The following is a 13,518-nucleotide window of genomic DNA, read 5'->3' on the forward strand; positions in this document are numbered from 1 at the left end:
CTTACACGAACCGCAGCGGGTCGAACCAATCAGCGGCTGCTAGGGGCGGGATTTTGGCGAGACCGAATGTGACGCCATCGAGAAGCGCTTATTGCGTTTTCACGATTCATCATGGTTGAATGGTATACAAAATAACTACTGCTGGCGCAGCTACTATACGTCATGTAGACAGGTCAATATGATTGGTTAGAGTTAGCACGCACAGGTGGTGATAGACAGACGGTCCCATCCAATCACCTGCCAAGCAGCTTGAAAAAAGGGACCACCGTCTTGCAGCGGCTTCGCTACCAAGGTCCCAAATGGAAGTAGGCTGTGAAACAAGTGTGTGAAGCAGGCTTCTTCCATCTGGCGATGGAGTCAGGTTACCCCTGACTAGCCCATATCCTATATTATAATTGGCTAATGGGAGGGCGGGCCGGCCGGCACGCAGGGTTGGCGGGCGGACCTCTGATGTTACGTTCACCATGACTCAGCTATAACCATCTAAGGATTTCCCAATGCATCTACGCCCAAATACGGAGTATATTGTCTAACCTAAATGTGACGTCATGGCATCAGGCGCAAACAAATCAGTTCACTCCATATATGGTCACAAAAGGGGGCATGCCCATATATGGGCATATACTAATGACATCAGGGATCTCCATATATGGGCACAAAAGGGGGCATGCCCACGAATGGGCATAAAAAGGGAAGTGGAGCGACGTGAGGGCTACATAGTTTTTATAATAAAAAATGAAAACTAACTAACACTAAAACTAAACAAAAAACGAACCCTTTTCAAAAACTAAAAAATAAACTAGCTAATTTGTTTTACAATCTAATCCACACTAAACTGCAATTGAAAACAAAAAGTTATATAAAAATAAAAACTAATGAAAAATGCTAAACTATAATAACCTTGAATGAAATGATGGTATCAACACATAATAATACATACAATCTGTACATTCAACTCAATGTGTCGCACCCTTGACAGGTTGTGAGCTTGTAGATCGGCTATTTTCGATGTGCGACACAACCATGGTACAGTACGTCTCAGTAACCAGTCTTGAGCTGAAATCCGAGAACATTGTGTGATCTGATGAAGGCATACTTCAATGATGGATGGCTGTATGTGTCATCCCATCAACCCCAGCCTGATCCATTTATAATGTTGTGGGGGGGACATTTTCAGCTTTTTCTTAGCACAGTGAAGAACAACAGGAACGGTATGGCAGACAGATTTATACTTGCTTGCGCGTCGGTATCTTAAATTCTCGGTGTGTGACATGACGTGCAACCAAGTATAGATCAGGCATTACACAGGTCCCTGATTCAGACTCTAACCATGCTGCGATTGTACCTGTATGGCCTGCGCTCTAACCAACTGATGAGATTTCTTCTGCTTTATTTACACACAAATCGAAAATATACGTGTCATTGTCAAGTGTTCTACCACTTACGGCAGCAATGTTACCTGGCATGACATTATAGACGATAATTTCACAAGTTCACAACACCACACATGGTGACTCAATGTGAGCTTGCAGATCTAGTATTTTCGGCAATAGTGCTTATTTTAAGTTTTGGAAACAGTGTAGTCTGCAGTGTGAATGCAGCTCAGCAGCCCACAGCACACAATGTTCTCTCCACACTACTCTGCGCGCACACGCACACACACACACACACACACACACACACACACACACACACACACACAGAGCCTTATCACAACCTACAGCCAGCAAGCTTGGTTAGACTGCAATCACTTTATTAATCAGACACATTGTGTTGGTTCAAATGTCACTGCTCAGCCTGACCGCTCACTGGACCCCCTCCAGCTCTCATTTAGGAAACTAATCAGGACTTGGTATCAGCAGATCACACAGTATCAGAGAGAGACGCTGATGGGGCGGCAGTAGCTCAGGAGGTAGAGCGGGTTCGATCCCGAGCTCCCCCCCAGAGTTAGTGTCAAAGTGTCCTTGAGCAAGACGCTGAACCCCAAATTGCTCCCGATGAGCAAGTTGGTGCCTTGCATAGTTTCCTCCGCCATCGGTGTATGAATGTGTGTATGTCTATGTAAAGCGACTTGAATAAAGGCGCTATATAAATGCACCATTTACCATTCACCATTTTGGTGTTGTTGGGTGAGACTGTGTTGGATGGTGTTGAACGTGGTGATGATGGTTCATGGTGTTGAATGTGATATTGATGTGTTGAACGTGGTGTTGAACGTGGTGATGATGGTGGTGTTGATGGTGTTGAACGTGGTATTGATGGTGGTGTTGAAAATGATGATGGTAGTGGTGATGACGGTGTTGATGATGGTGTTGAACGTGGTGATGATGATGGTGTTGCACGTGGTATTAATGGTGTTGATGATGGTTTTGAATGTGATGATGATGATGGTGGTAGTGGTTGGTGTTGAACATGATGATGGTGTTGAGCGTGGTGTTGATGATGGTGTTAAACGTGGTGTTGATGATGGTTTTAAACGTGTTGATGGTGGTGGTGTTGAATGTGATGACATTGGTTCATGTGTTGACGGTGTTGAAGTTGTTGATGGTGGTGTTGATGGTGACTTTCAACACCATTAGACATTGCATTTACAGTATGTGTTTGAAGGACTATTCGTTCAACTACTACCGCTACCGGCAAGCCCCATGACGTCCTGTTTGTGCAAGGCTTTCATCCACCGATATCTCACTCCTCGTCTCACTCCTCGTCTCTCTCTCTCTCTCTCTCTCTTACTCAATCACTCAATCACTCACTCACTCACTCACTACTACTCACTCTCTTTCTCGCTCTCTGTCTGTCTGTCTGTCTGTCTGTCTGTCTGTCTCTGTCTCTCTCTCTTCTCTCTCTCTCTCTCTCTCTCTCTGCAGTGAAACACACAGCCCAGAGGGATGGTGGTGGGAGAACTTTGATCATGCTGAATGCAACACATGAGCTCGCCTGTGGTGCCGTCCTGCCGCCCTGCTCACTCACTCTTTATTCTTCATTGCCGACTCTCAGATATTTGATTTACTACCGCAGGATGTTCACTATCTCCTCTCACGTCTCTGATCTCAATTTCACTTACTCCTCTCCTCTCCTCTCCTCTCCTCTCCTCTCCTCTCCTCTCCTCTCCTCTCCTCTCCTATTCTCTCATCTGGCAGTAAGATGATGAGTGTCTATGTAGTTAGTACGTATCCGAGCAAAGCTGTGTGCTCCCCTGGAGGAAGACACTTAACTCTGTAAATACCCCGTCTCCATCAATGTTTCATGGGTGGGTGTGTATGTGCGTGCACGTGTGCGTTCCCCAAGCAGAAGTTGTGCTGGGGCATGTGTGCGTGCTGCATGGCGACAGGGCTGTGGGGCAGGGGAGGAAATGGAAATGTAATTGGATTGTCACAGGATGCAGTTTGCGAAGAGAGCCCGGCCTGCCCCCGCAGGAGGCATTACACACACTGCTGCATTAGCATTAGCGCTCGCAGGAAAAAAGAGCACGCAAATGCCAACATAGGCCATAATACGATTTCTCTATTCTCTCTCTACCTCACTCCTAGTCAGTTACAGGTCTTGGCAGTCTATTCCGTCACCCCGTTGAGGAGACATGAGAGGGTGGGTGGTTGTTTTGCCTCATGCTGACCCACGGTGACCATAAACAGAGGCTAATAAGATGTTTTGATTGTAAGATGTTTGATTATGAAAGAGTCAACTGCCGATGAAATACAGTTATACATGTGTCTGAGTCTAGTACTGACCACATTAACCGCTTTCAACCTGGTGTCCCTAGTTTAAACATGCCATTATAGGACAAAGTTACAAAAAAAGTAGCAGATATAACTAAGTACATGTACTCAAGTACTGTACTTAAGTACGATTTTGAAGTACTTTTACTTTACTTGAGTATTTCCAATTTTCTATACTTTTACGTCTACTCCACTACATCTCACAGGCAAATATCGTACTTTTACTCTACAACTATTATTTGAAAACTTCTACTTTGTAGATTTTGATTATTATTACAAAACAATAAAACATACATTAACCACTTCAGCCCTATTTAAACTTTGGCTAATGGCAAATAGCCGATCTACAAGCTCACAACAAGCTTTTACTGTAGATCTGCTATTTTCTAATGATTTTTATACATTTTAGACATAAGGATAATTTGTGAAACGGGACATTCTGCATAATGATTACTTTTACTTTTGGTACTTTAAGTATATTTTGATGACAATACTTTTGCACTTGTACTCAAGCAAATTATGATTACCTGACTTCTACTTGTAACAGTATTTCTACATTGCAGTATTGATACTTTCACTTAAGTAAAAATATAAAGTACTCTACTGTATAGATGTAACAATACAGATGTTGAGTGATGAGTCTTAGCAGGGAGATGTGACGCTGTGGAATTGATCATATTGACAACAGGGTGCATGCTGGGGGATGTAAGGATATAGGACAGAGTATTGAGGTCAGGGGCAGGACACCTGGCCAATCCACCGACCATGCTGTCCGGATTACATCAGGTGGTCTCATATTCTCTGCCTTTTTCTCTCTCTGACACTGTCTCTCGCGCACACACACACACACACACACACACACACACACACACACACACACACACACACACACACACACACACACACACACACACACACACACACACACACACACACATGCACGCACGCACGCATGCATATGCACACACAAATATAAACACAAGCATGCATGTCTTATGATATTTGCATGCTGCATGTTCTATTAGATAAATAAACACGCAAAGGGATTTGTTGTGGCTTTGATGGAATCCGTCACAGGGCATAGTGTGTCATGTAATCTGAATTCAAGCAAATCTGGGAGCAATCCATCATAACAGTCACATAACACTCAGCATTTTGAGTCAACTGCAGTGGCAGACAGCCAAGGACCCAATCAAACACAATAGAACACTCAGGTACAAGTGACAAATTAAAGTAAACACACGTGAATGTGAGTGATGGAAAGCATGAGGGCGAGTGTGCTGCGCCTTCTCTTGTTCCCAGAAGACAAAGTGAACTTAACAGCTCTGAAGCCCTTTGGAGAATTTCTTTTTTCACAATGACAACGGCCCGCGGAGCAATCTCTGCAGGGTTTGCTGACGACGAAAATAGCTTTAACCAAAAAGCACAGCCATGTAAGTAAGTATAGCACAGAATGTGTCTAAGACTGGGCCTGGAAAAATCTGGATGCATCTGAGTTTCTTATTATAATGAGATTTGGATGATGTCACTCTCTATTTCAGTGGTTCTCAGTGAAGTGACAATTTAAGGACTTTTAAGACCTTTTTAATACCTAAGAAATAAAGAACGAAAAAAGACCATTACTGCATCAAACGTAACCAACAAACTATACTATGAAAACTGGTCAAACATGGGCCAAATTGTCAAATAATAAGACCGATCTGCTATTTTCACAATATTTATCTATGTGGAACCGAGTCAAACTAAATGTTATGCCTCAATTCCTTCAAGTCAGGGTGGGGGGGTCTCCAGTTAAAAAATGGTTATTTAGGGGGGTCACCACTTGAAAAGGTTGAGAACCACTGCTCTATTTCTCTGTTTTTGGTGGAATAGATCAACCTGGTGTGTATCTGTAGTGGAGCATTATGAGCACAACCGTACAAGCATCAAGTGGTTGCAATCAGGTGCAGCTGCCACATCGCGGCCGGAATGTGACGCTGCTGTGTCCGGTGGAATGCAGCGTTTTTATGGAACTCATACGGTGGAGCAAGCTGTCAATCTGGGTGGGCCTGGCCCATTCAAGCCCACCCATAGTAGATCCACCCCTGCATTTACGTCAACCGTCAAAACATTTGCAGACACTAAATGACTTTCCCAAAAGTAGGGAAGCTAGGTTGAAAGTTGTTAAGGGTCCCAGCTTCACAAATATGTGAATCTAAATATGAATCTAAAAATGCCATCATTGTTTACAAATTGTATACATTTTTGTTAACAAATATCGGCGATCCAGTGACATCTGACATTATGTTGTCACTGGGCCCAGAACTCAAAGCGGCTTGCCTGCCAGAGTGTAAACACACTCAAAGACTTGACCAGTTCTTAACGACAGATATGCATGCATGCAACACCGGCACTGGACGCACACCTGCAGCGAATATGTCACAAAGTACAAGCGGAGACGTGCACAAAACGTAATGGTGGATCCATGTACAAGCAAAATCCCCAGTGATGGAAGAAGTACACATATGTTTTACTTAAGTAAAAGTATCAATACTGCAATGTTCTGTAGATATACTCTGTAACAAGTAGAAGTCCCGTATTCCAAATGTACTTGAGTAAAAGTACAAAAGTATCGATATCAAAATATACTTTAAGTATAATATATATAACAAAAGTAAAAGTACTTGAAAATAGCCGATCGACAAAGCTCACAATGCAACCTTGTAGATCTGATATTTTCAAATGGCCGAAGTACAGTACTTGAGTACATGCACTTCGCACCGTTAAACACTCAAGGATGTTGCCTCAAGGATGTTGCCGAACCACACGTCGTGCTATACACGCTGTGGCCACGATCATAAAGAGCACAAAGCCAAACGGATGGGATCGATGGGATTGGAGGGAGGGAGACCTGTGGGGCACCTCTTCAGCCAGACCTCATGCTTCATCCCCCACGGAGCGAGCCTCTGGCCTCCACTGATAACTCCATCTGACTGGAGGGAGAGGAGACCAATTCCACTGGGAGCCCCCCCACCTATTCACCCCCACCTCCTTGCCCTGGCTCACCTCTCCATCATCTCATTAAAACACCCACGCTGCATGTGAAGAAGAAGGAGGAGAAGGAAGCCCAGGGAACAGACGAGAGAGGAAGAGAGTAGAGATAAAAGAACAGAGGAGAGATGTCAGTACAGTAGAAGCCGGCAGTATGGAAGGAGTATACTGTAGTGTAGTACAGTGGTTCTCAAAGTGGTCCCTGAGGGGATTTTAGGGTCCTTGAGGGGATTTCAGGGTCCCCCCCAGCAAAATATAGCATAGAAATCGGTTTAACCAAACCCAATTTTATATTTAAGCTATTTGAAAATAGCTGATATACAAGCTCAGTTGTGAGCTTAGATCTGTTATTTTCAAAATATTTTGAAAAATCTAGAAAAAAATATGTTTTTTTTACATTTTTAACCTCACAAATCTTCTCTAATGATGAAAAATGTTTGAGAACCACTGGTATAGGAGAACCTGGTAATATAGGAGAACCTAGGAGTACTGAAAAAAGGAAAATGCAAATAGACAGAGACAGAAGGCAGTGGGAGGTAGAAAAAGAGAGACACTGGAGAGAGAGTTCTATAGGTTGAGGTTACACAACGGGTATAGGAGCCCATGTTTACTCAGTGCTTCCACAGTGTGAGATGAACTAATTATCCCAGAGCCCTTTGGGCCGGGCGAGTGTTAATGAGCGTTAATGAAAACGGGCCCAGACTGCAGAGAGAAACCAACGTGCTGCTGTGCCTTTAACGATATGTAAACAGAGAGGAGTGTGGGCCCTGTATTTCACATGAAAGCCTTGGTCGAGGAAACAAAGCTGTCTCTCTCTCTCTCTCTCTGTCTCTCTCTCTCTCTGCCCACTGGCAATGGTGTCGGGCTCGGCATAGATAGGGAAAAGAGGGTGGGGAACCTAGAGTGAGTGAGTGAGTGAGTGAGTGAGTGAGTGAGTGAGTGAGTGAGTGAGTGAGTGAGTGAGTGAGTGAGTGAGCGTGTGTGCGTGTGTGCGTGTGTGTGTGTGTGTGTGTGTGTGTGTGTGTGTGTGTGTGTGTGTGTGCGTGCGTGTGTTAACCAGTAATGAAGAGCAAAGAAGCCCTCCCCCCTTCAACCAAATCAAATAGCAGTGCTCCTGTTTGTTTGTTTGTTTGTTTCTCACAAAGCGCTGCTGTAATCTGGGATTCTTCCACTGTGCGTACACAGTTTCAGGGCACCGCAAATGTGCCAAAGAATAAACAGCATCTTTACCACCAAACAAGCCCAAGGCACCAACTAACTGGTTGTACCGGTCTCTGCAGAGTGCCGGGCGTCATCATCACCGTCACGCTTTTCGCTTTTGAGTCATGGCTGCCGTCTCCCACCTACCTGCTGCTCTTGATGTGGCTCTCCAGGTCCCCGCGGGACATGGTCTCCTCACAGTGCTGGGAGAAGGGACAGGCCACGGTCAGCTTGTCCAGCAGCTTGTGCACCAGCAGACTGGGCTTGCGGCAGGTCTGCAGCATGAGCGGCGTGCGGCACACGGGACAGAAGTCGCTCTCCAGCAGGAAGCTGGTCAGGCACTCCTGGCAGTAGGTGTGTCCGCAGGGCGTGTCCAGAGGCCGGATGAGGGGCTGCAGGCAGATGTGGCAGATGAGGTCGTCGTCCACCTCGTCCTTGTAGTGGTACTCGTGGTTCTCCTCCAGGAGGTGGCGCTGGCCGCACGAGTGGCACAGGTCGCCGGGGGGAGGGGACGCCAGCATGCCAAAGTCAGATGGGGAGAGGGGCGGGGCGGAGGCCGCCGCGGACATGGCCGCGGCGCCTTCGGACATGTCGGAACCATCCATGGTCAGTCGGGATCCGGTTCGGGTTCGGGGTCCGGTGGTCGGGGGTCCGGTGATGCTGTCAGCGGTGATGGAGGGCCGTGGGAAGCTGTGAGGAAGGGAAATAGGAGTAGAGTGAGTAGAAGTAGAGAGAGAGAGAGAGAGAGAGAGAGAGAGAGAGAGATGCTTATCATGTCAATTAAACAGGTTATGATTAATGTTCATAAGTTGGTTTCCCTATAGGCAGAGTGGGATGAGGGGATGAGATACAATTCACCCACGCACGCACACACGCACGCACGCACGCGCGCACACAAGCCAAAGAGCAATGAGACACAGTCATCAGAGGCCCTCTGAGCTTGCTGCAGCGTTAATGACTTTTCTTTTTTTCCTCGCGATTTCAATTTTTCTCCACTTTGATTTTCTCAGCTGGCACCGAGGGCTGATATCGACCTACTGAGAAAGTCCGTTTTTTTCCCTCGTTTTCTCTGAGATACAGAAACATCAATACATCTCATCTCACGGGCAGCAGGCGCAGGGACATATAGTAGCTTATATGTCTCTGGCTCTCGTCGCAGCGCACACCGCGTGTGATTTAACGAACCATGTGGTTTACTCTTAGCGGCGCACGGTTGGTGTGACACGACTTCAGACAGTCATACATGTGCGCTACTTACATCTACATTACGTACTTATGTGCATGTATCACCAATGTAGGTGTTCATGTTGCACTGTACAGTATAGCCAGATCTATAATAACAAATTATTAATAATAATAAACTTTATTCTATGCACATAGAAAAGTATACAGTACAGTACAAAACACATACAGAAAAAACATACAAACACTCTCTCCAATGTCTCCACTTTTATCAGGCTCAGTTAAAACCATAATAATTTCCTTTTAGGCAATTGTTGCAATAGGGACAATAGGGACGATAGAGACGTTAGCACACCAGAAATAGCCGATCTACGAGCTCACAACGCGTCGCGTCTGAGACGTGTTGTGAGCTTGTAGGTCGGCTATTTCTGGCTCGCGACAAAGGCAACAAACTAAATCAAGGCCTTGTGTGTGAGCGGTGAACGTGCCATTAGCCACGTCGTTGCTAAAACAGGTGGCCTCCCTGCGCTCACATGACCAGGAGCAGATGGGCGCAGTCAGACAGACGTCACCCTGGCAACAGCCATGAGAGTTGGCACCCCTCTAGCATGTATCTGGACCAACTACTGGCTCTTGGCCGCTTCTCAAGATTCACGATGCCTAATGGTTCACCACCACAAACGTCACTGTCGGAGGGAAACCTTGTATGTCCGTAACAACAACAACAATGGATCCGGGGTAGTTATTATTTAGTTGCAAAAGTCTTGTTAATACTTTTCATTGGTTCGATATTTAAACACTACTATTTTCACAGATTTTGTGTGCAGACGCTGTCATACAATAAATTAGGGCCATTACTTTGCGGAAAGAAAACACAACAATTTGAAATATGGAGATACAAGGTTTCCACGTCGACAGCAACAACAAGAAATATGGACTCTACACATATGCTAAACATATCAATACTTAAACTCCTAATGAGCACAATCTGACATTTTGCTCAACTAAACAACGACCTCCTTGTGCGTCCCGCCAAGCTGCAGTGAAAACGTGACTCTGACATGTGTGCGTCAGTAAAACGATATGTGAATTCACGGCGGGAGTCCGTCTAGTGGTAAACACAAACAGTCCTCTCATAGGTCTCACATAAGACACAGCAAATGTCTCCATTCAGAATTGGGACACAGACAGGGCTGTATTAAACAGTATGCTAATTCAGTGGTTCTCAACCTTTTCAGGCTGCGACCCCTCAAAATAATCATATTTGAACTGGGGACCCCCCACCCTGACAGGCACTTGGAATTGCAGGAGTTGAGGCATTACATTTTGTTTGACTCGGTTCCACATATATATATTGTGAAAATATGAGCTGTAGATGGGCTATTTTCTGCCCCTTTCTTACATTATTTGACAATTTGGCTAATACTAGACCAGTTTTTAGAGTATAGTTGTTTACTTTTGACGTAGTATGGTATTTTTTCATTTCATTTTTGAATTATTTTTTAAATGTCTTAAAAGTCCTTAAATTGTCACTTTACTGTCATCTGGGGACCCCCCAAAATCATGTGGGGACCCCCTGGGGTTCCCAGCCCACAGGTTGAGAACCACTGTGCTAATTCACAATGTATTTCGACTATACGGTGTGTTCACACTAATATAGTATACATCAGTGGTTCTCAAACAAAAGAACCGCCATAAAATGGAACCAAATGGACTAGTAAAGTCCCATTTGGTTCCATTTGTACACTCTCAGAGATACTGACCTGTGAGGGTCCATTTGGTACCTCCTCAAGGAACCCACTCTGAGAACCACTGGTATACTTCATTTAACAATTTAAGCCCTATATACGTTATTTGTTGGGGAACGAACAGCAACAATTGTCAATCTGCAAAAATAGTCCTTCCCGCAACACAGTGTGAGCTTGTAGATCATTCTTTTTTAAAGATTTCTTTACATTTTCACCTACAAAGCCAAGCCCAAAATAGGCACGCCAGGTTGAGTGGTAAAAAAATAAGTATGCAATACTAAAATTGCTGGATTTTAAAGTGGACACTGTTGTCCCACAATGCAACATGTAGCTACTGGAAAGGGGGAGAGCTATTGAAGACAGGATAAAGGTAAATAATCAACAAATTGATTAATCAAATCGATAAAAGATCTGTACTGTGTATTGTTTTCGGCAGCTTTCTAATTTGAAATCGGCGCCAGTTCATAAGTCAAAGCTCGATGACATCCCTGTCTGTGTCAAGTCCTGTTCGGACCAAATGGTAGTGGGCCTACTGTATACTGTATGTGGATTTCTTGAATACAAACTGCCAAAATAGCATAGATATACAAAGATTATGTATATATAGTATAGAATTGGGTCATAGCTTGTGCCTGGGTGGGAAGGGACAGGATAATGAGAACAGGCTCAACAGTTTTAACCACTTAGACATTACTTAGTAAAACAGAGTGAGTAAAGTACAGGGCACTGTACTTGGCTCACTCTTTTTTTCCTCTATGAGAAATCTCTTTGCCGGAAATAGCCAATCTACAAGCGGAAACTTGTACAAAGGAATCGTCACGTTGCAAATTCCCCCAGGAATAGGGATGCTAGGGCTCAAGTGGTTAACAAAGTAACACCTTTCCCAGCTGTGTGCTGCTGCAATCCCGCTCTGCTATGCCCGCTGAGGCCTACCCTGATCTGTTGCGCTTTCATCTCAACACGAAGGGAAGGTAGAGTCAGAGACAGTGAGAGGAAAAGGAGCAAGAGCAAATACCAGCCGGCAGAAGGAAGCTACAGGAAAGAGGATTGATGTGAAAATTAAAAATGAAGGCGGTTTGGTATTCTCCCCCCTAAACCTGTGATCTGATCTCAAGTCAGTTGACAGAAATGCATTCTCATCCTATCGCCTCTCCTGGGAGGCTTGATGTTGAAAAGAGAGGAGATAAGTTAATGCTAATAGTGTGAGGGTAGTGGGTGGAACAGAATGTGCAATCATACGTAGTACTCCTCTGGAATGCAATCGAAGAGGAAGCACGGTTTAGCAGCCAATCCAGCCATTTCTCCATAATACGTACTGACCTCTATCTCAAACACGCATTACCCGGACTATCATCCATGCTCTTTGGAATGGAGATCACACATGTAACGCTGCATGCTTCGACGGTCTCATCATTACAAACGTGTGTGTGCAAACACACAGGGACTAGGCACACGGATACATAGAGAGCCGGTCAGACAGAGATATGCACCCACTCACCGACGCACACTCTCACCGAATGCAGACACACTACTTTATACACACACACACGCACATAAACACAAACACGCACACGCACAAACACAGAGCATTTGTATTCATAGGACACACCCGTGCCCGGGGAGCATCTCAGGAGAGCTCAGTGCTAATCCCCAAAGTGGCAAGATGGCAGTGCCATCGCAGTCGTGCCGGCTCGCTCCGCCCCGGAGAGGGGAGACAAGCTAAGACGTGACCGCCGATGATGTCCTATTAATAACCACATCAGCAGTCCAATATAGCGCAAACCAGCGTGATTAATGTGAGGGCTTCAGGCGGGCCCCACAGCCGAGCTCAATCACTCATGACTGCCGTAGCCGTTTTCCACTTTGACTTTTTGTCTCCGCGAATAAAAAGAGAGAAAAAAAAAAGCATGTGTTTGAATTCAGAACGAGCCTCCAGAGTCAATCTATTTTCTTTTGACATGGCCTTTGTGCCGGTAAGGCAGAAAAAAAGAAGAAAACGTTTAACTAGCTTTCTATTCAGCGACCTCTTTGCCATATGTCCCAGATAACCTTGCCTTGATTGTCTGCCTCCTTATCCCATTCTAATATGTAGGTAGCTTCTAAAGCTTGAGTTACACGGTGCATGGGTGTTATGCACCGAAATTAGCCATTCTACAATGTGTCACAGCTTTATGGACCAAGCATTGAAATTCAATATGTAATTTACAATTTTCAATTTAGACATTTAGCAGGTACGCTATTTTGCAGAGTGACTTACAAGTGTGAAATCAGAGTAAGCAGAGTATAAGCATGAGCCCCCCTAGTCAACAATTGACAGTAACAGAGTCACATAAGTAGAGTGCAAAGAGAACAATGTAGTGCTTCAAAGAAACTAGTATACAAGGCAAACAACAAACCTAGCATTAGTCCAAACAACATGCTATCTAATTACATTCTTAACATTTCTGGTCAAGCAAAACAAATCTAAATATCCAAAAACATGTGAACAAGTAGCCAACTTATTTGTTCTCTCCCTTCCTTAATTAAAGGCATTGTAGGGAACATTAAGCCTAAATTTAAAAAATATGTATATATATTTTTTTTGCATTTTCTCCCCTCTATCAGCCACTATATAATGATGCTGGGGTGTTTTCCTTCATTGA

The 13,518-nt window shown here is 44.6% G+C and overlaps 1 protein-coding gene across 2 annotated transcripts in view; it reads right to left on the reverse strand.

The window, feature by feature from the left end:
* lnx1 (ligand of numb-protein X 1) overlaps positions 1-13,518 on the reverse strand; it is a 64,864-nt gene that overhangs the window by 46,675 nt on the left and 4,671 nt on the right. For both annotated transcript variants that reach the window (XM_084066795.1, XM_084066796.1), the window contains exon 2: positions 8,094-8,636. In XM_084066795.1, the coding sequence (XP_083922921.1) occupies positions 8,094-8,551 (458 nt within the window). In that variant the 5' untranslated portion in view covers positions 8,552-8,636. The remainder of the gene's footprint in view (positions 1-8,093; positions 8,637-13,518) is intronic.

This window comes from Gymnoscopelus microlampas (assembly GCF_963454915.1).
Source record: "Gymnoscopelus microlampas genome assembly, chromosome: 9".
NCBI classification, from domain to species: Eukaryota; Metazoa; Chordata; class Actinopteri; order Myctophiformes; family Myctophidae; genus Gymnoscopelus; species Gymnoscopelus microlampas.